The sequence below is a fragment of the Rutidosis leptorrhynchoides genome, chromosome 3 (genome assembly GCF_046630445.1).
Source record: "Rutidosis leptorrhynchoides isolate AG116_Rl617_1_P2 chromosome 3, CSIRO_AGI_Rlap_v1, whole genome shotgun sequence".
In the NCBI taxonomy this organism is placed as follows: domain Eukaryota; kingdom Viridiplantae; phylum Streptophyta; class Magnoliopsida; order Asterales; family Asteraceae; genus Rutidosis; species Rutidosis leptorrhynchoides.
In genome coordinates this window covers 410,029,059-410,053,243 of record NC_092335.1, presented here as the reverse complement: position 1 = coordinate 410,053,243, position 24,185 = coordinate 410,029,059, and the positions used below count along the sequence as shown (strand labels likewise).

Here is a 24,185-nt window from a genome sequence, read left to right as displayed (position 1 = left end):
TCAAACTTGGTTAAAGGTCAAAACTCCATCAAAATCAAAGTCAAACATGGTCAACCACCGTGTACCCAAAAATCCCTACTGAGTAGTCTCGGAGTAGCGAGAAATTTGAAAATTACTTTTAACATTTGATGGCTTTCTGATTGGTTAACTTTTATAAGTGGATATTTAATTTGGGGCATCTCAAAATGGACATGAGGACAAGGATTCGAGATGGATGAAGTAAAAAGTTAGCATAAAAGGAAATGTTAAAGTATCATTAGGACATTTGAAAATAGCAACTCTTTTATGTGTTAACAGAGTGATAGTTTAGTTTTGAAACGTTTGAACTGTTGTGCAGCGAAGCGAATAGTCGAGGTTGGTGGACAAGTAACTGGAACCATCGATAACCGATTCGAAAATGGTTATATAGTTACAGTGGATATGGGTTTGGAAAAGCTTTCAGGCTTTCTGTATCATCTGCTATATGATTCTCCGGCACCTTCTCACGGGACCCACAATATGTGTCAGCTTGCGTTAAGGGAACCTTCACCTGAACCAGACGTGAGTGGGTATGATGTGTTTTTCACTGAGCACTATATCAGGTTAAAGCCATTGTACCATGGTCAGGAAATTATCATACGTATATAATTAGTTTGTCAACAATTATGGGGTTTATTATTTTAATAATAGCCTAATTTTCTGAATAAAATGATAATAGGAGGTTTTATTCAAATTACACTTTGGGCGACTATTAACCATTCAATCTCTTTTTGACAAGTTATTTATTTATTGTTATTTTATAATAAGAGATTATAATATAATTTGAGAGAGATGAGAGAGAATCAAATAGTAGAGAGAGTGTCGGAGAGGCAAAAAATTCAGGCAGGCACGGGAGTAAGAGATCAGTACAACGGGAAATTTCAAGACCATTTATCAAGACTATTCGGAATCCAATTAACGTCGTTCATGTTCTTCAACTTCCCGGAGAATAGTATTGTTGAAGATTTATGGAAAGCTTTCAAACCCTTCGGTGATATTAGGGATATTTATATGGCCGGGAAACGATTAAAAAATGGACAAAGATTTGCATTCGCAAGGTTTGGGAACGTAAGAGATCCGGAGAGATTATTACACTCGATATCAGACATCATGTTCGATGGAAACCCTATTAGGGTTTTCAAAGCTATCGATAGAGAAACATCAAAGAATCACTTAGATGGTAGAAGATACCAGGCAAATCCAAGTGCGGTACCAAGACAGAGCACTTACAGCAACGCGCTTAGAGATGAAAGAAGGTTCTCAGATGTTGCAGGAAGAAAAACGTTTGACCTACGTGAAAAAATATCAAAACAAAAAGAAGATCTCAGAGAAAATCTTAACAAGAAAAAAAAAAAGAAAAAGACGCATCAAAATTGGATGAATTTAGAAACAATGAAAAAAGAGAAGTTTACGTCAAAGAACCTAACTATAATCATGATCTATTTGGAAGATCAATCGTTGGTGAATTGAAAAACATGGATCTATTGAACCAAATCCCTTCTCTTTGCGAAGCTGAAGGGTTAGTTGATGTATCTTTCAAATATCTAGGTGGGATGGATATCCTTCTAGTCTTGAATAACGAAGAAACTGCACACAACATTATTGGTAACAATAGTCACGCCTTGAGAAAATGGTGTAACAATGTTCGTATGCTTCAAAAATCTTACTGGACGTCTGGTAAATTAGTGTGGGTTTCAGTCAAAGGAATTCCAGTAACATGTTGGAATGAGCAGACGTTCAGATCGGTCACTAGATTCTGGGGAAATGTAATCGAGACGGATAACTGTAGCATAGTCTCGGGAAATCAAAACTTGTCATGTGGTCATGTCCTTTTGCACACTTCAGGACAGGGTTTCATAGAAGGTTGGGTCAATGTTATTATTGATCAAATTTATATAAGTGCTCATGTTAAAAAAGACAGTGATAGAGGGATTCAGATGATGCTTGAAGACAAAACATACCATGACTGCGCAACTATGGAAAATAACAAAAATAACGATCTAAATTCAGATGATGAATTCGTTAACGATACATTCGATAATTCTGAAGATGAGGATAACACTTTTAGTGATGAATCCGATGAAGAGGATATTTTCAACAATTGTTATGGTGAGAATCAAGAAATCTTCTTTGAAGTTGGTACGCCTAAAGTAGATACCGGAGATTTTTTCGGTGAGAAGAAAGATATGGAAAGTTTTGTAGAAGACAAGGAATCTGGGTGTAATGATGATGTTGTTTATGATGATGGTAAAAATGATGGTAAAGATGATGGAGTGGAGGACAAACGTAAACTTGATAATAAAGATGTTGGAGTGGAGGTTGGTAATGATGATGTTCGAAATTCAAATAACAAAGCTTATTCTTCTACAGACATGGGATATTGTGACATAAATCATAAAGATATAAGTGATAACATGGAAAAAGGCAATTATGGACTAGAAAATAATTGTGGCCCAACGGATGCAAATTTAGGCCCAAAAAATTTATCTGATATGGGCAATCGACTGGAACATGATTCTATGGGAATACATGAAGAGAAAAATGGACTACAAACTAGTCGTGGGCCTAGGGACAAGCCAAACAAAAATACAAAGTCAAACATAAAATTGAAAAAGATTGGCCAGGGCACAAAGTCAAAAAATAAATCAACAAAGGAGGATTGCAATTCCAAAGACTCCGTTCAAACAAAAAAGAACTGTTGTTGGTCAAAGATGAGAACCTGGAATGCTTCATTTAGATTCATGAACACAAAAAATTCTGCACGAAAGGGGAAGCCTCTTAAATCTAGATGCACGTCCTGTGATGCTTCACAGGCCAATAGAACTCAGAAAAAGGCTGTCTCAAACACCTCGAATTGTCAAGGTGGCTCTCTTAACTCGATCAACACTGAAACAGTACGAGAATTTGGATCAAAAATTGGAATGAAGTGGAAGGAGAAAACTCCTTCTCAGTAAGTTTTTTTTGTCCCATTTCTTCGTCTCTTTTTGTTTATTTATGAAGATTATATCCTTGAACATTAGAAGTATTGGGGTTGGGAGTGAGGATAAATATCGTTGGGTGAAAAAATAATTAGAACTGAGCAGCCTAGTTTCTTGGCGCTGCAAGAAACTAAATTGAATATTGTGGATATGTCGTGGGTTATGTCTCTGTGGGGTTCTTCTAAATGTGATTTTATTCAAAAAGAAAAGGTGGGCAAATCGGGTGGGCAATTATTGATTTGGGATAAGGAATATTTTGATGCCTCTGATGTAATTATATTTGATCGTGTTATTGGTATCCGAGGTATTTGGAAGGCTAACGGACATGCCCTAAATGTTCTCAATGTTTACGGTCCTCATGACGACGTGAAAAAGCAGATTCTTTGGGATTCGTTATCGAATCATCTTGATGATAAAGAGGACTGTTGGTTTTTGTGTGGCGACTTTAACGAAGTTAGAAATCAATCAGAGAGGCTAAATTGTGAGTTCATTGAAAGTAGAGCCAAGAAATTCAATGATTTCATCTCATCTAACAATCTTGTGGAAATCCCTTTGGGCGGTAGAACGTTCACTCGCATTAGTGATGATGGGGTAAAATTTAGCAAACTTGACCGTTTTTTAGTTTCGGAATCCTCAATCCATGTTTGGCATAACCTTTCGGCAGTTGCTTTAGATAGAAATCATTCTGATCACTGCCCTATTATGTTGAAAGTTGATGACAAAAACTTTGGGCCAAAACCGTTTAAAGTCTTTGATGCGTGGCTTGATGAGGATGGGGTGGAAAAAATTATAAAGGAAGCGTAGGACCTTCCGGTCTCAATCTCTAATAGAAAAGATTGTGTGTTCTTAAATAAGATAAAGAATGTTAAATCAGCTTTAAAGACATGGAGCTACTCGAATTTTGGGCAACTTGATATTGAAATTGAGTCTTTGAAAAAGAAGGCAATGGAACTTGAGATCAAAGCTGAAACTAACATGCTATCGGATTCGGAAAGAGATTTATGGTTAAATTCAAGAAAAAAATGGTTAGAAAAGGAAAAAATCAAATCGAGCATGTTAAAACAAAAAGCTAGGGTTAAATGGATCCTTGTGGGAGACGAGAACACCAGATATTTTCATTCGACAATCAGGAGAAACTACAACAATAACAATATTCGGGGGCTTATGATAGATGGTGTGTGGAATGAAAATCCGGATAAGTTAAAAAATGAAGCGTTTAACCATTTTAAAAGACTTTTTGAGGAAAAAAACCAAGTGAGACCAAGCATGGAAGATCTCGTATACCCATCAATTGAACCGGAGGCAGCTTCTCAACTCGAATTGCCTTTCTCCGAATCAGAGATATTCAAAGCAATAAAGGATTGCGGGAGCAACAAGGCTCCCGGCCCCGATGGGTTCAATTTGAGATTTTACAAAAAGTATTGGGATATTATAAAAGGAGATCTTAGTGAAGCTTTAAAATGGTTTTGGGATTCTGGTGAAATATCAAGGGGCTGCAACGCATCATTCATCACGCTGATTCCAAAGAAATGCGACCCTTTAGGCTTAGGTGATTTTCGTCCGATTAGTTTAATAGGAAGTTACTATAAAATCGTGTCGAAAATTCTCTCAAATAGGTTAAGGAAAGTCATTCCAAGTCTAGTTGGTGAAGAACAAAGTGCGTTCCTAAAAGGAAGATTCATTCTTGATGGTGCTCTTATAGCAAACGAAACAATAGATTACCTCAAGCTGAAAAAAACTAAAAGCACCATTTTTAAAGTTGACTTCGAGAAAGCTTTTGATAGCTTAGATTGGGATTTTTTGATGGAAGTTATGAAGTGCATGGGTTTTGGTCTAAAATGGATAAAATGGATTGGTTCGTGTATCAAAACAGCCTCGGTTTCGATTTTGATTAACGGGTCTCCAACAAAAGAATTCCATCTTGGTAGAGGTGTTAGGCAAGGTGACCCTCTATCCCCGTTTCTTTTTATTTTGGCCGCAGAAGGTTTAAATATTATGACTAAAATCGCGGTGGAAAAAGGTTTATTTAAAGGAGTGGAGGTTGGAAATTACCACATTGTAATTTCGCATCTACAATATGCGGACGATACCATCATTTTTGGTGAGTGGTCTAGGGCAAACATGTAGTGACCCGAACTTTTCCATGTTTATATATATTAATTGAGATTGATATTTACATGATTAAATGTTTCCAACATGTTAAGCAATCAAACTTGTTAAGACTTGATTAATTGAAATATGTTTCATATAGACAATTGACCACCCAAGTTGACCGGTGATTCACGAACGTTAAAACTTGTAAAAACTATATGATGACATATATATAGATATATATATAGTTAACATGATACTAGGATAAGTAAACATATCATTAAGTATATTAACAATGAACTACATATGTAAAAATAAGACTACTAACTTAATGATTTTTAAACGAGACATATATGTAACGATTATCGTTGTAAAGACATTTAATGTATATGATAGTGTTCCAAATGAACATATATTTAGTAGCAATATCGTTCCAATATGTAAAGTTTTTAAATGTAATTTCCTTATTTTTAGTTGTAATAGTTAAATAAATAAGTGCGAAGACGAAAGACGCAAATCGCTCGAAAATGAAGATTTAAAGACAAAAACGAAGATTTGAAAGACCAAAACGTCCAAAAAGCTCAAATGTACAAGATACAATTCAAAAGGTTCAATTTATTGATGAGAAACGTCTAAAAATGACAAGAGTACAAGTTACAAAACGCAAAGTACAAGATATTAAATTATACGAAAGGACGTTCGAAAATCCGAAACCGGTACCCGAGCCAACTATCAACGCTCGACGCAACGGAGCTGAAAGTACAAGCCAAATATGCACAAGAATATAATATAATATTTAAATAATTCATAATAAGAATAATAATAAATAATAAAAAGTTGTTAATTGAGCATAGTTAAGGGGTCATAAGTGAAAATTTCAAATTAACATTTGCCTATAAAATGGAATTCACGTAGTAATGAAAAAGAACACCTTCACTTCATTTTTCTTTCTTTCACTCTGTAAGAATATATATATTTATATTTATAATATTAAGTTTAATTTAAGTTTAATAATAATTGGGTTATTGTAAGAAATATTTTACGGGTTTTAAAGTCGAAACTCTGCCCGTGTAACGCTACGCGATTAATCACCACTGTAAGCTATGTTCTTCCTTTTTAAATTAATGTATCGTAACTAAGTTATTATTATGCTTATTTGAGCCGAAGTAATCGTGATGTTGGGCTAAAATATTAAGAAGGGGTTATTGAACTTTGGACCATAATTAAGGTTTGGGCAAAAGACCGACACTTGTGGAAATTGAACTATTGACTATTAATAGATGGGGGGTATTGTCTAATTGAGTGACAACTCATTGGAGTCTGTCGAACCTATCTTCAAATTAATTAACCTAATAATTAATAATGATTATGGTTGTCCTATTTAGTGACGTTCATATGGAATCTGTTATAATCATTTAATTAATCAATTGGGTTGGGTAATTGATTATTCATTCTGATCAAGTGGATGAATTAATATTCATAAACTAATTAAAACAGGGGTGGATTACATACAGTGATAACTGGTGTAATTGTTGACAGAAGTGATAGCTGCGTCACAGTTTAAATCCTTAATCAGTTGGAATATTTGACTTCGGGTATAAGGGTAATTTGACGAGGATACTCGCACTTTATATTTATGACCGATAGACTATTATGGACAAAAACCAGATAGACGTATCAAATAAACCAGGACAAAGGACAATTAACCCATGGTAATAAATTAAAATCAACACGTCAAACATCATGATTACGGAAGTTTAAATAAGCATAATTCTTTTATTATATTTCTCATCGTATCTTTATTTACTGTCATTTTATTACTCGCAATTTTATTTACTGTCATTTTATTTATTGTCATTATTTTATGCACTTTAATTATCGTCATTTATCTTTACGCTTAAAATATAGAATCGACAAACCGGTCATTAAACGGTAAAACCCCCCTTTTATAATAATATTACTACTTATATAATTATATATATTTTGTATAAATATAGTTAAAAATATAGTAAGTATCACCAGCTCCCTGTGGAACGAACCGGACTTACTAAAAACTACACTACTCTACGATTAGGTACACTGCCTATAGTGTTGTAGCAAGGTTTAGGTATATCCCATCCGTAAATTAATAAAACTTGTGTCATATTTTGTAGTATTTTGTATTAAAAATAATAGTAATTTCGTAACCCCACGCTACCACATCAAGTTTTTGGCGCCGCTGCCGGGGAGCGCTAAAACGCTATATTTTTAATTATAATAATATTGAAATAAAATATAATAATATAATAATATTGAAATAGAATATAATAATATAATAATATTGAAATAGAATATAATAATATAATAATATTTTAGAATCAAAATTTGATACGTAAAGTTTTAAAAAGTCGTATTTATTAAATACTTCAGGGGTATATTATGTAACTTATAATTAATAATTTCTATCATGTCGTATTAACGTTCGTGAATCACCGGTCAACTTGGGTGGTCAATTGTCTATATGAAACATATTTCAATTAATCAAGTCTTAACAAGTTTGATTGCTTAACATGTTGGAAACATTTAATCATGTGAATAGTAAATTAATTAATTTATTTTCATTTACTATTCATGAATAGTAAATGAATTAAAAAAAAAGTTTTGAAAAAAAAATTATAATTATAAAAAAATTATTAATTTGTAAAAAAAAAATTCGTTTTTAAAAAAAAAAAAAATCGTTTTTTTTAAGAAAAAAAAATTTCGTTTTTTTAAAAAAAAAATTTGTGTAAAAAAAAAATTCGTTTTTTTTAAAGAAAAAAAATTCGTTTTAAAAAAAAAATTGTAAAAAAAAATTGTTTTTTTTTAAAAAAAAAAAAGTTTTAAAAACAAATTTATATAAAAAAAAAAAAATTTTTAAAAAAAAAATTTTAAAATCCTTAAAAAACGAAATATAAAAAAAAATTAAAAAAAAAGTTTTTTTTTTATTACCTTTAGATTTTTAGACTCTAGTTACAATTTTTAGTATTAAGTTTAGTTTTGCCATAGTTATTTTTATTTCTAGAATTTTTAGGTTTGCCGTAAAATTCCTTAAGTGCTTATTCCTTAGACTAAGATTTATGTGCTTTAGAATTTTGCGACGCCGTTTTTCGCGCTACTTTCTTATTTTTATTTTTCGACGCCTATTTTTCGACCTTTTATTTTTCGACCTTTTTCGACGCGCAATCTTTTTCTTTCTTATTTCTCGCTATTCTAGTTTTAGGATAAGATTTTTATTCTACTTCTTATCTAAATTTCTTAAAATTACGAAAATTTATTTTAAGTGGTTAAATTGATAGACATCAAAATTTTCTGGTTCGTAGTAATAGTTGGATTTGTACGTGGACCGGGTTATTGGAGCCAAACAGTCCTCAATTATATTGAGACCAAATGAATCCTGCCCCTCTGCTGCATCTTTTGGCTATTCGAAACGTGGGCAAAATCAGAAAAGTCTATTAATTGGACAACTTATATAAGTTTTTCTATTTTTTATAACTAATAGGATATTCTGTGAATGCACCGAGCAAAACGTTCACCACCTTTCATACATTCACTACCTGTAACTCGATCAAGACATCTAGCCAATATTATCGCCGTTGATTTTTCTTTAGAATCATCATCTAGACGACCAAGTACTCCAACTCAAATTTCCGATAATCCAATTTTTAAACCCTAAATATAAAGGCTCTCACAACCAAGAACCCGGAGGATATTTAAGGACAATTCCAAGATCTTGAACCACTAATCATTCCTCCTGAACCACAAACCGTTAAATCAGAATCTTCTAGTGATTCGTATTCAACAAATTCAATTATGGAAGTAACGGAACCTCTAAGTATGGAAGATCGAATGAGAGCCACACGCACGGGCCAAGGTCACGCCATTATTCAGCCAGATGTTAGAGCATCAGATTTTGAAATTAAAGGACAAATCCTACACATGATCACCAATCAGTGCCAATTTGGTGGTACAACAAAAGAAGATCCAAACGAACATCTTCGAACTTTTAATCGGATTTGTAATCTCTTTAAAATACGAGAAGTTGAGGATGAAACTATTTATCTTATGTTATTCCCATGGACTTTAAAGGGAGAAGCCAAAGATTCGTTAGAATCATTACCTGAAGGAACGATTGACACATGGGATGTTTTAGTTGAGAAATTTCTTCAAAAATTCTTTCCGGCATCTAAAGCCGTGAGACTTCAAGGAGAAATTGTTACGTTCACACAAAAGTCAAATGAAACTCTATATGAGGCGTGGACAAGATTTGGAAATTTGTTGAGAGGATGTCCTCAACACGGTTTAGACACTTATCAAATAGTACAAATATTCTACCAAGGTGTCAACGTTGCTACACGAAAAGACATCGACATAACAGCTGGTGGTTCCATTATGAAGAAAACCGCAACTAAAGCTTACAAAATTATTGATAACACAGCCTCCCACTCTCATGAGTGGCACCAAGAGAAAGATATATATCGTTCATCTAAAGCGGCTAGAGCCGATTCTAGCCATAACTTTGATTCCGTTTCCGCAAAAATAGATGCTTTCGAGAGACGAATGGAAAAGATGAATAAAGATATTCACGCAATACGAATTAGTTGTGAGCAATGCGGTGGACCACACTTAATGAAAGACTGTCACATTGAACAAACGATGGAACAACGTGAGAATGTTGTCTACATGAACCAAAGGCTGGAAAATAGTTATCAGAATAATTATCAACCGCCAAGGCCAAACTTCAATCGAAATCAAAACATTCTTTACAATCCAAAAGGACCCGACAATAACTCGTATAACCAACAAGGTCCGAATAACCAACCAACTCAAAACAACACTTTCAATCAACAAAGACCTGGCTTGTATAAACCACCACAACAAACCGAAGAGAAAAAGTCAAATCTGGAAGAAGTGGTATTTAAGCTAGTTGAATCTCAAACACAATTTATTGAAACTCAAACCCAAACGAATGAGAGGTTTGATCAGTCATTTAGAACTCAACAAGCTTCCATTTTGAATCTAGAAAAACAAGTAGGTACTCTTGTTAGATTGATGAGTGAAAGGGAACAAGGAAAGCTACCGAGTAATAATGAAGTAAATCCTTGGAATGAAAATGTTAACATGATATCAACAAATTCTGAAAAACCAATACCAGAAGATGGGAAAGTTTTAGATGTAAGTAACAATGAAGAAGTTACACCACCACCACCACCCGAGTATGTAAAGCCAGTGGTGGCACCATACAGACCACCCATCCCGTTTCCAAGAAAAGGAGTTGAGTATGAGCAAGTAATAGGAAATAAAGTTTGTGATACCTCTGGAAAGAAGAAGAAGAAGAATAAAAAAGTGCAAGAAACAAAAACAGTAGAAGTAAACCCGGTGAAGACAGTTCCACCTAATCCTCCACCTAGGATAGGTGATCCGGGTGAATTTATTGTTCCTTGTCTACTTAGTGACTGTGTCATGTATGATGCACTAGCAGATTTAGGTTCAAGTGTGAGTGTTATGCCTCTTTCATTATATAAGAGATTAGGTGTAGGTGAGTTAACTCCAACGGATATGAGTGTTCGACTCCTTGATCAAACCATTAAGCACCCAGTTGGAATTGCTGACAACCTACCCGTTCAAGTAGGTAATTTAACCTTTCTAGTCGAATTTATTGTCATTGACATAGAAGAGGACCTAAACATTCCTCTAATTTTAGGTCAACCATTCTTTGCGTCCACCAGGGCGTTATTTGATGTAAGAAATGGTAGAATGACACTTAGTAGTGATGACAAATCAATCACCTTTATGATTCGAAAGACTAAATCTCCACCAACCAAAACCGTTGAACCAGCAAAAACGATTGGTAAGAACCATGTTGTTTTACCAACTCCAACGGTAATACTTAGAAATAATGAAACGCCTAAGTGTGGGGAAAATGAAGTAACACCTAATGATGACATGATAACAAAGAACCCCGTTGTTGATACGAAATTAAATGATCCCGTTATTAATAGTTCAATGAAGAAACTTATTAAACGGATTCGCGATGCTAGAACCAAGGGGAACTTTAAGTTATGTAACCGGTTAGTATCCAATCTATCACCTAAAGAAAAGGAGAAACTAGTTGAAATTGTGGATATTACACAGGAATCCGACCAATGGCTTAAAGAAAAAGTCACGGATATGCAAGTTGATTATGGACCAAGAGAAATTAACGATGAAGTTAATCACAATTTTGACACCACGGCTACCTAAGTGTGAGGAGATTCAAATATTCTAAAAAGAAAATGCTGTTTGGAGTTAGTTGTTCTGTTCTCGTGTAGTTTCGAGAATGGAATCCGATTGGTCTTTTCCGCTAGCAGACACTAAAGAACTAGTTTTCTTCCCCCATTCTGATTTTTTTTTATTTTGTAGGTTTTATATGAAATTAATATGCTTTTTAAATTTAAGTTTTGTGTGAATTTAAAAACAAAATTTACTTTATTTCATTAAGTAAAAAAATGATTTCTAAAATTCGTCGTGAGTTGAAGATTAGGTAGTTGAACCGAAATTACTTTAACCGAGGGCGGGACGAGAAATTTTGTTATCATTATTTTTAATTTAATTGATTTAAAGTATGCCAAAAAAAAAATATTAGATTTTATAAATTTTTGAACGTGGGGTAATATACCCAACTTCAAAATTATGTATGTTTGTATTTTATGTTATATACAAAACAGGGTAAAATAACGCACTTTCAAAGACTGTCATTAAGTTCAGAAAAAGGTACTAATTTTGACGACAAGAAACAAAATATCAAATGTGAAATAACAACAATATGTTTGCAAACTCGGTATTTTTAATCATTTTTATACACTAATCACCCTCATGAATTTAAATTTTTACTGATTTCTTGCAAATGAGGGCATTGCAAGATCTCAAGTGTGGGGAAGGGTTATAAATTCTTTCGGGTTTGCACTTGGTTTATTTGGCAAATTTTGTGAAAATTTGAAAAAATTTCAATTAAATGAAGTCAAAATTATGTTTATACATATTTATGAACGGTGAAAACTAGGTGTTAATACCGAAATTATCGTTACCTCGGAAAGGGCATAAATTGAGAAACAACCTAAAACGCTTGAATTCATTTAAAATGGAATAAAGGAGAATAAAAAGGCAAAGAAGGAAACTAAGTGTGGGGAGAATGTACCAAGTTATTAAATTAAAAACTATCTATCACATGTTTCTGTAAAGTTATTGCAGGTACTTTTGCTTTGGACGATACTAATCAGTTTTACTCGGTTTACTGTAATATATTTTAAAGAAAGATGGATCTACACGATGAATCAATTCCATCATTAAAAGGAAGTAAAGTCTTCCGAAAAAGACACGCGCTTCTTGATTTAGGTCAAGAAGTTGTCATCCAGACCAGCTGTAGGTTGACGAAAAATCTAGAAAAGTCATCTCTAAAATCAGCAGGAAATCCACGGACCTCAGCATCAAACAGTGTCGCCATGTGGTCAGATTTATCCTAACCATGAGAAAGATTTATCTCGCATAATGGGGGGCACCGTGCAAATTAGCCTGATAAGACTAATGAATCAAATCCCCAGAAAGGATAATCTCCTTAAAGATTAAAAATCAACTTTTAAGACTGATATTACTCAATCCTAGAGATTGACCTTAAAGATTGAGAATTCAAACTCATGGAATTCAATGATATCTAAACTCGAGCTTGAACGAGAAAATATTTTGATCAAAATTGCAAACCGATTTGTTTTCTGAAAATCCATTTTTAATGCATTCATTACCATTGAACGTAAAATCCTAGGAATTCACCTGGAATTCATTAGGTCACCTGAACCAAATCGGGTGTCAACCGTAAGAACGGTGGTTGCATAGCATGGTCGGAGACAGGACCTTGTGCCAGACCGAAAAATCATAGGATGATCTTTACTATCGCTCCTACCAAGGATAGTTCTAGCATCCGACACGTTAAAAGACCATAATCATCTGCATGTCACGGGACATTGCCTTAACAGTTTCTTGTTCATCGCTTTCCTTTACAACCGGACGGTAGTTTGCCGAAAGGTAATATACGGAACAAGTAAACTGGATGTGTGCTTTCCGATACCGGGATAGCAGTGGATTACACGAGCCTAAATGTTTTTAGCCAAAATATTGATCCACAAATATATTTTGCAACACCAATGGTGGATCAAATCAGAAAACTTATCTAGGGTAAAAGCTAGATTGAATTTTCAAAAGATCAAATGTTTTCATAAAGATCCTATTTCCTAAAGGATCTAAATTTTTATAGTCATGTGGGACTGTAAACCGCCTTTCAAATGTGCACTTTGCTTTGGAAACCGAAAGTAAATCGGCTATTTGATTCCAAGTGTCGTTGACCTAAACCCAAGGCAACTGTGGATGACACACCCACCTTTAACCATCATTACTGTCATTGTTTATACCGCTATATCAAAATCACTGATGTACAAAATGTGATGAATAAAAAAGTGATTCATCTATGTTTTTATTTCAAGTTCTGTATTGCTTGAGGACAAGCAACGCTCAAGTGTGGGGATATTTGATAGTGTTCTAAATGAACATATATTTAGTAGCAATATCGTTCCAATATGTAAAGTTTTTAAATGTAATTTCCTTATTTTTAGTTGTAATAGTTAAATAAATAAGTGCGAAGACGAAAGACACAAATCGCTCGAAAATGAAGATTTAAAGACAAAAACGAAGATTTGAAAGACCAAAACATCCAAAAAGCTCAAATGTACAAGATACAATTCAAAAGGTTCAATTTATTGATGAGAAACGTCTAAAAATGACAAGAGTACAAGTTACAAAACGCAAAGTACAAGATATTAAATTATACGAAAGGACGTTCGAAAATCCGAAACCGGTACCCGAGCCAACTATCAACGCTCGACGCAACGGAGCTGAAAGTACAAGCCAAATATGCACAAGAATATAATATAATATTTAAATAATTCATAATAAGAATAATAATAAATAATAAAAAGTTGTTAATTGAGCATAGTTAAGGGGTCATAAGTGAAAATTTCAAATCAACATTTGCCTATAAAATGGAATTCACGTAGTAATTAAAAAGAACACCTTCACTTCATTTTTCATTCTTTCCCTCTGTAAGAATATATATATTTATATTTATAATATTAAGTTTAATTTAAGTTTAATAATAATTGGGTTATTGTAAGAAATATTTTACGGGTTTTAAAGTCGAAACTCTGCCCGTGTAACGCTACGCGATTAATCACCACTGTAAGCTATGTTCTTCCTTTTTAAATTAATGTATCGTAACTAAGTTATTATTATGCTTATTTGAGCCGAAGTAATCGTGATGTTGGGCTAAAATATTAAGAAGGGGTTATTGAACTTTGGACCATAATTAAGGTTTGGGCAAAAGACCGACACTTGTGGAAATTGAACTATTGACTATTAATAGATGGGGGGTATTGTCTAATTGAGTGACAACTCATTGGAGTCTGTCGAACCTATCTTCAAATTAATTAACCTAATAATTAATAATGATTATGGTTGTCCTATTTAGTGACGTTCATATGGAATCTGTTATAATCATTTAATTAATCAATTGGGTTGGGTAATTGATTATTCATTCTGATCAAGTGGATGAATTAATATTCATAAACTAATTAAAACAGGGGTGGATTACATACAGTGATAACTGGTGTAAATGTTGACAGAAGTGATAGCTGCGTCACAGTTTAAATCCTTAATCAGTTGGAATATTTGACTTCGGGTATAAGGGTAATTTGACGAGGATACTCGCACTTTATATTTATGACCGATGGACTATTATGGACAAAAACCAGATAGACGTATCAAATAAACCAGGACAAAGGACAATTAACCCATGGTAATAAATTAAAATCAACACGTCAAACATCATGATTACGGAAGTTTAAATAAGCATAATTCTTTTATTATATTTCTCATCGTATCTTTATTTACTGTCATTTTATTACTCGCAATTTTATTTACTGTCATTTTATTTATTGTCATTATTTTACGCACTTTAATTATCGTCATTTATCTTTACGCTTAAAATATAGAATCGACAAACCGGTCATTAAACGGTAAAACCCCCCTTTTATAATAATATTACTACTTATATAATTATATATATTTTGTATAAATATAGTTAAAAATATAGTAAGTATCACCAGCTCCCTGTGGAACGAACCGGACTTACTAAAAACTACACTACTCTACGATTAGGTACACTGCCTATAGTGTTGTAGCAAGGTTTAGGTATATCCCATCCGTAAATTAATAAAACTTGTGTCATATTTTGTAGTATTTTGTATTAAAAATAATAGTAATTTCGTAACCCCACGCTACCACATCAGTATATATATCATATTAAGAGATATTCATACATGATAATATCATGATAATATAATAATTTGAAATCTCATTTGATATTATAAACATTGGGTTAACAACATTTAACAAGATCGTTAACCTAAAGGTTTCAAAACAACACTTACATGTAACGACTAACGATGACTTAACGACTCAGTTAAAATGTATATACATGTAGTGTTTTAATATGTATTTATACACTTTTGAAAGACTTCAATACACTTATCAAAATACTTCTACTTAACAAAAATGCTTACAATTACATCCTCGTTCAGTTTCATCAACAATTCTACTCGTATGCACCCGTATTCGTACTCGTACAATACACAGCTTTTAGATGTATGTACTATTGGTATATACACTCCAATGATCAGCTCTTAGCAGCCCATGTGAGTCACCTAACACATGTGGGAACCATAATTTGGCAACTAGCATGAAATATCTCATAAAATTACAAAAATATGAGTAATCATTCATGACTTATTTACATGAAAACAAAATTACATATCCTTTATATCTAATCCATACACCAATGACCAAAAACACCTACAAACACTTTCATTCTTCAATTTTATTCATCTAATTGATCTCTCTCAAGTTCTATCTTCAAGTTCTAAGTGTTCTTCATATATTCTACAAGTTCTAGTTACATAAAATCAAGAATACTTTCAAGTTTGCTAGCTCACTTCCAATCTTGTAAGGTGATCATCCAACCTCAAGAAATCTTTGTTTCTTACAGTAGGTTATCATTCTAATACAAGGTAATAATCATATTCAAACTTTGGTTCAATTTCTATAACTATAACAATCTTATTTCAAGTGATGATCTTACTTGAACTTGTTTTCGTGTCATGATTCTGCTTCAAGAACTTCGAGCCATCCAAGGATCCGTTGAAGCTAGATCCATTTTTCTCTTTTCCAGTAGGTTTATCCAAGGAACTTAAGGTAGTAATGATGTTCATAACATCATTCGATTTATATATATAAAGCTATCTTATTCGAAGGTTTAAACTTGTAATCACTAGAACATAGTTTAGTTAATTCTAAACTTGTTCGCAAACAAAAGTTAATCCTTCTAACTTGACTTTTAAAATCAACTAAACACATGTTCTATATCTATATGATATGCTAACTTAATGATTTAAAACCTGGAAACACGGATTTACGCCGTCGTAGTAACACCGCTGGCTGTTTTGGGTTAGTTAATTAAACACTATGATAAACTTTGATTTAAAAGTTGTTATTCTGAGAAAATGATTTTTATTATGAACATGAAACTATATCCAAAAATTATGGTTAAACTCAAAGTGGAAGTATGTTTTCTAAAATGGTCATCTAGACGTCGTTCTTTCGATTGAAATGACTACCTTTACAAAAATGACTTGTAACTTATTTTTCCAACTATAAACCTATACTTTTTCTGTTTAGATTCATAAAATAGAGTTCAATATGAAACCATAGCAATTTGATTCACTCAAAACGGATTTAAAATGAAGAAGTTATGGGTAAAACAAGATTGGATAATTTTTCTCATTTTAGCTACGTGAAAATTGGTAACAAATCTATTCCAACCATAACTTAATCAACTTTTATTGTATATTATGTAATCTTGAGATACCATAGACACGTATACAATGTTTCGACCTATCATGTCAACACATCTATATATATTTCGGAACAACCATAGACACTCTATATGTGAATGTTGGAGTTAGCTATACAGGGTTGAGGTTGATTCCAAAATATATATAGTTTGAGTTGTGATCAATACTGAGATACGTATACACTGGGTCATGGATTGATTCAAGATAATATTTATCAATTTATTTCTGTACATCTAACTGTGGACAACTAGTTATAGGTTACTAACGAGGACAGCTGACTTAATAAACTTAAAACATCAAAATATATTAAAAGTGTTGTAAATATATTTTGAACATACTTTGATATATATGTATATATTGTTATAGGTTCGTGAATCAACCAGTGGCCAAGTCTTACTTCCCGACGAAGTAAAAATCTGTGAAAGTGAGTTATAGTCCCACTTTTAAAATCTAATATTTTTGGGATGAGAATACATGCAGGTTTTATAAATGATTTACAAAATAGACACAAGTACGTGAAACTACATTCTATGGTTGAATTATCGAAATCGAATATGCCCCTTTTTATTAAGTCTGGTAATCTAAGAATTAGGGAACAGACACCCTAATTGACGCGAATCCTAAAGATAGATCTATTGGGCCTAACAAACCCCATCCAAAGTACCGGATGCATTAGTACTTCGAAATTTATATCATATCCGAAGGGTGTCCCGGAATGATGGGGATATTCTTATATATGCATCTTGTTAATGTCGGTTACCAGGTGTTCACCATATGAATGATTTTTATCTCTATGTATGAGATGTGTATTGAAATATGAAATCTTGTGGTCTATTGTTACGATTTGATATATATATATATATATATATATATATATATATATATATATATATATATATATATATATATATATATATATATATATATATATATATATATATATATATATATATATATATATATATATATATATATATATATATATATATATATATAGGTTAAACCTATAACTCACCAACATTTTTGTTGACGTTTAAAGCATGTTTATTCTCAGGTGAATACTAAGAGCTTCCGCTGTTGCATACTAAAATAAGGACAAGATTTGGAGTCCATGTTTGTATGATATTGTGTAAAAACTGCATTCAAGAAACTGATTTCGATGTAACATATTTGTATTGTAAACCATTATGTAATGGTCGTGTGTAAACAGTATATTTTAGATTATCATTATTTGATAATCTACGTAAAGCTTTTTAAACCTTTATTTATGAAATAAAGGTTATGGTTTGTTTTAAAAATGAATGCAGTCTTTGAAAAACGTCTCATATAGAGGTCAAAACCTCGCAACGAAATCAATTAATATGGAATGTTTTTAATCAATAAGAACGGGACATTACAGTTGGTATCCGAGCGTTGGTCTTAGAGAACTAGGATTTTGCATTAGTGTGTCTTATCGAGTTTGTTAGGATGCATTAGTGAGTCTGGACTTCGACCGTGTTTACTTGAAAAATGATTGCTTAACAAATTTTGTTGGAAACTATATATTTTTAACATGTGAATATTATGTGATATATTAATCTCTTAACGCGTTTGATATTATGTGATAGATGTCTACCTCTAGAACAAGTCCCATTGACTCACCTAATAATAATGAAGAGTCAAATGTAAATTGGAATGATTCGTGGACTGATTCACAAGTTCCCGAAGAGGAACCGGAAGAAGAGTCGGAACCGGAAGAAGAATCGGAACCGGAAGAAGAATCGGAACCGGATGAAGAAATAGAACCGGTGGGGGAAATAATAAAATGGTTAAGTAAAAGAAAATCCTCAACCAACTGACCAAGGTTAATTATGGTCAATGGTGTTTCCGCCAAGGAAGCAAAATATTGGGAGGATTACCAATTCTCCGATGAATCGGATTCCGACGAGAATTCCGATGATGTTATAGAAATTATACCAACTGAATTTAAAAAGGCAAAAGAAAATAATAAGGGAAAGGGCATAAAAATAGAGAAATCTAATTCCAACCCCGATGAACTTTATATGTATCGTCAACCCCCGAAGTCCTTAAGTTGTAACAATGACCCGGGAACCTCTAAACCACCAGGTTTTTCTAAACCAATGTGGAAAACGACGGCTTGAATTAGGGGAACATCATATATCCCTAGAAACTTGGCAAAACGATCCAAAACCGAAGAAGAAGAAACAAGCGAGTCGGAATAAGATAGTTGTATTCGTGTGGTATAATATATGTAATATAGTGTGCTTATGCTTTATGATATATGTAAAAATTGCTTGTATTAATAAGTATTTTTTTTTATGAATCTAACTCTTGTCTATTTTACAGTATAAAAACACAAAATGGATAGACAACCCAATATTTTAAGAGACCTACCCGGAGACATGATTGATGAAATCTTGTCTAGAGTCGGTCAGAATTCTTCGGCACAACTATTTAAGGCGAGATCAGTTTGTAAGACATTCGAAGAACGTTCCAAGAATGCCTTGGTTTATAAAAGGCTTTCGTTCGAAAGATGGGGGATATCACATTGGGAAATCCATAAGTTACGATGTGTTTACTTTGACGCATATATTGCGGGGAACCCAAATGCTATTTTACGCAATGGGTTAAGAAATTATTTTGACTCAATATATCTGAATATTGGACTTCGTGATTTAGAAAAAGCGGCTAACATGCAACATAAAGAAGCATGTTATGCTTACGGATTAGTAATGTTCGCTTCTCACCAAAGTGAGAACAAGAACATCGGGCTACAACTATTAAACAAAACGTTCCCACAAGTGACGGAGTCGGTAATTGGGGTAAGAAATGAGGTTTTTAGATTGTTACGGGACTGTTGGACATTACGTAACCCTCGTCCCTTTGACGACGTTACAACACGCTGTCTTATCAATGGCCATAACGGTTATGTTCCACAAGACCAAGGATGGGAAGTAATCCTAGTAAAACCAGAATGCATGACTTGTTTCTGGACGTATGAATTACGTGTCTTTATTGCCTTTGCTGAACGACTTTTGTACTAGCTAGAATTATCTTCACAACCATCTTGTATCAAATTTAGTGTGTGCTATATTTCATGCTATATGTAAAATAAGCGGTATTGTAAGTTTGTAAAATATTGTGTAAAAGTTTGAACGCGAAATATTATTATAATCAGTTTTTCATATAGAATTGTAGTAGTTAAATTGTATATTAGCTACTAAGTATGAACTTAACGGGTAGGTACTACCTGAATTTAAACTTATAAAACGCTAATATGAAGAAAAAGCTTTTATAAATGAGTTCATATTATGCTACGAAATACTATTAACTACTCTTAATATTCTGCATGATTAACTTGTTCCATTTGACTATTTTGAAGGAAATGACACCGACTACTCGACACACCGTGAATATGAATGAAGAGGAATTCCGTACTTTTCTAGCTTCAAACATAGCCGCAGTACAGGCTGCGCTACATACCAATAATAACCTTGGATCTAGCAGTACAGGAAATCGTGTAGGATGCACCTACAAAGAATTCACTGCCTGTAAACCTTTGGAATTTGATGGAACCGAAGGACCGATCGGATTGAAACGGTGGACCGAGAAGGTCGAATCGGTGTTTGCCATAAGTAAGTGTACTGAAGAGGACAAAGTGAAGTACGCTACGCATACCTTCACAGGTTCTGCGTTAACATGGTGGAATACCTATCTAGAGCAAGTGGGACAAGACGATGCGTACTTACTACCGTGGTCAGCATTCAAGCACTTGATGAACGAGAAGTACCGTCCCAGAACCGAGGTCAATAAGCTCAAGACAGAACTTAGAGGGTTACGAACCCAAGGATTTGATATTACCACGTACGAAAGACGATTCACAGAATTGTGCCTATTGTGTCCGGGAGCATTTGAAGATGAGGAAGAGAAGATCGACGCGTTTGTGAAAGGATTACCGGAAAGAATCCAAGAAGATATAAGTTCACACGAGCCCGCCTCCATACAACAGGCATGTAGAATGGCTCACAAACTAGTGAACCAGATTGAAGAAAGAATTAAAGAACAGACTGCTGAAGAGGCCAATGTGAAGCAAGTCAAAAGAAAGTGGGAGGAAAACGGTGATAAGAATCACCAATACAACAACAACAGCAATTACAACAATAATCGCAACATCAATCGCAACTACAACAAACGGCCCAACAACAACAACAACAACAACAATAGCTACTACAACAATCATCCCAACAACAATAATAACCGCAACAACAACAACAATCAGAAGCAGCTATGCCAAAGGTGTGAAAAGTATCACTCGGGGTTCTGCACCAAATTTTGCAACAAGTGTAAAAGAAATGGTCATAGCGCGGCGAAGTGTGAGGTCTACGGACCAGGGGTTAATAGAACGAAAGGAACAAATGGTGTCGAAACGAGTAATGGTGGAGCAAGTAGTGTCGGAGCAAGTTATGCCAATGTAGTTTGTTATAAATGTGGAAAACCGGGCCACATTATTAGAAATTGCCCGAACCAGGAGAACACGAATGGACAAGGCCGCGGAAGAGTTTTCAATATTAATGCGGCAGAGGCACAGGAAGACCCGGAGCTTGTTACGGGTACATTTCTTATTGACAATAAATCTGCTTACGTTTTATTTGATTCGGGTGCGGATAGAAGCTATATGAGTAGAGATTTTTGTGCTAAATTAAGTTGTCCATTGACACCTTTGGATAGTAAATTTTTACTCGAATTAGCAAATGGTAAATTAATTTCAGCAGATAATATATGTCGAAATCGAGAAATTAAACTGGTTAGCGAAACATTTAAGATTGATTTGATACCAGTAGAGTTAGGGAGTTTTGATGTGATAATCGGTATGGACTGGTTGAAAGAAGTGAAAGCAGAGATCGTTTGTTACAAAAATGCAATTCGCATTATACGAGAAAAAGGAAAACCCTTAATGGTGTACGGAGAAAAGGGCAACACGAAGCTACATCTTATTAGTAATTTGAAGGCACAAAAACTAATAAGAAAAGGTTGCTATGCTGTTCTAGCACACGTCGAGAAAGTACAAACTGAAGAAAAGAGCATCAATGATGTTCCCATTGCAAAAGAATTTCCCGATGTATTTCCGAAAGAATTACCGGGATTACCCCCACATCGATCCGTTGAATTTCAAATAGATCTTGTACCAGGAGCTGCACCAATAGCTCGTGCTCCTTACAGACTCGCACCCAGCGAGATGAAAGAACTGCAAAGCCAATTACAAGAACTTTTAGAGCGTGGTTTCATTCGACCAAGCACATCACCGTGGGGAGCTCCTGTTTTGTTTGTCAAGAAGAAAGATGGTACATTCAGGTTGTGTATCGACTACCGAGAGTTGAACAAACTTACCATCAAGAACCGCTACCCACTACCGAGAATCGACGACTTATTTGATCAACTACAAGGCTCGTCTGTTTATTCAAAGATTGACTTACGTTTCGGGTATCATCAAATGCGGGTGAAAGAAGATGATATTCCAAAGACTGCTTTCAGAACACGTTACGGTCATTACGAGTTTATGGTCATGCCATTTGGTTTAACTAATGCACCAGCTGTGTTCATGGACCTTATGAACCGAGTGTGTGGACCATACCTTGACAAGTTTGTCATTGTTTTCATTGATGTCATACTTATTTACTCAAAGAATGACCAAGAACATGGTGAACATTTGAGAAAGGTGTTAGAAGTATTGAGGAAGGAAGAATTGTACGCTAAGTTTTCAAAGTGTGCATTTTGGTTGGAAGAAGTTCAATTTCTCGGTCACATAGTGAACAAAGAAGGTATTAAGGTGGATCCGGCAAAGATAGAAACTGTTGAAAAGTGGGAAACCCCGAAAACTCCGAAACACATACGCCAGTTTTTAGGACTAGCTGGTTACTACAGAAGATTCATCCAAGACTTTTCCAGAATAGCAAAACCCTTGACTGCATTAACGCATAAAGGGAAGAAATTTGAATGGAATGATGAACAAGAGAAAGCGTTTCAGTTATTGAAGAAAAAGCTAACTACGGCACCTATATTGTCATTGCCTGAAGGGAATGATGATTTTGTGATTTATTGTGACGCATCAAAGCAAGGTCTCGGTTGTGTATTAATGCAACGAACGAAGGTGATTGCTTATGCGTCTAGACAATTAAAGATTCACGAACAAAATTATACGACGCATGATTTGGAATTAGGCGCGGTTGTTTTTGCATTAAAGACTTAGAGGCACTACTTATATGGGGTCAAAAGTATTATATATACCGACCACAAAAGTCTTCAACACATATTTAATCAGAAACAACTGAATATGAGGCAGCGTAGGTGGATTGAATTATTGAATGATTACGACTTTGAGATTCGTTACCACCCGGGGAAGGCAAATGTGGTAGCCGATGCCTTGAGCAGGAAGGACAGAGAACCCATTCGAGTAAAATCTATGAATATAATGATTCATAATAACCTTACTACTCAAATAAAGGAGGCGTAACAAGGAGTTTTAAAAGAGGGAAATTTAAAGGATGAAATACCCAAAGGATCGGAGAAGCATCTTAATATTCGGGAAGACGGAACCCGGTATAGGGCTGAAAGGATTTGGGTACCAAAATTTGGAGATATGAGAGAAATGGTACTTAGAGAAGCTCATAAAACCAGATACTCAATACATCCTGGAATGGGGAAGATGTACAAGGATCTCAAGAAATATTTTTGGTGGTCGGGTATAAAAGCCGATGTTGCTAAATACGTAGGAGAATGTTTGACGTGTTCTAAGGTCAAAGCTGAGCATCAGAAACCATCAGGTCTACTTCAACAACCCGAAATCCCAGAATGGAAATGGGAAAATATTACCATGGATTTCATCACTAAATTGCCAAGGACTGCAAGTGGTTTTGATACTATTTGGGTAATAGTTGATCGTCTCACCAAATCAGCACACTTCCTGCCAATAAGAGAAGATGACAAGATGGAGAAGTTAGCACGACTGTATTTGAAGGAAGTCGTCTCCAGACATGGAATACCTATCTCTATTATCTCTGATAGGGATGGCAGATTTATTTGAAGATTCTGG

General features: G+C 34.1%; 1 protein-coding gene across 1 annotated transcript in view; it reads left to right on the top strand.

The window, feature by feature from the left end:
* Window positions 1–24,185, top strand: part of LOC139901388 (high mobility group B protein 10-like) — a 58,781-nt gene that overhangs the window by 8,868 nt on the left and 25,728 nt on the right. The window contains 1 exon segment of the mRNA XM_071884109.1: window positions 343–548. Coding sequence (XP_071740210.1) covers window positions 343–548 — 206 coding nt within the window.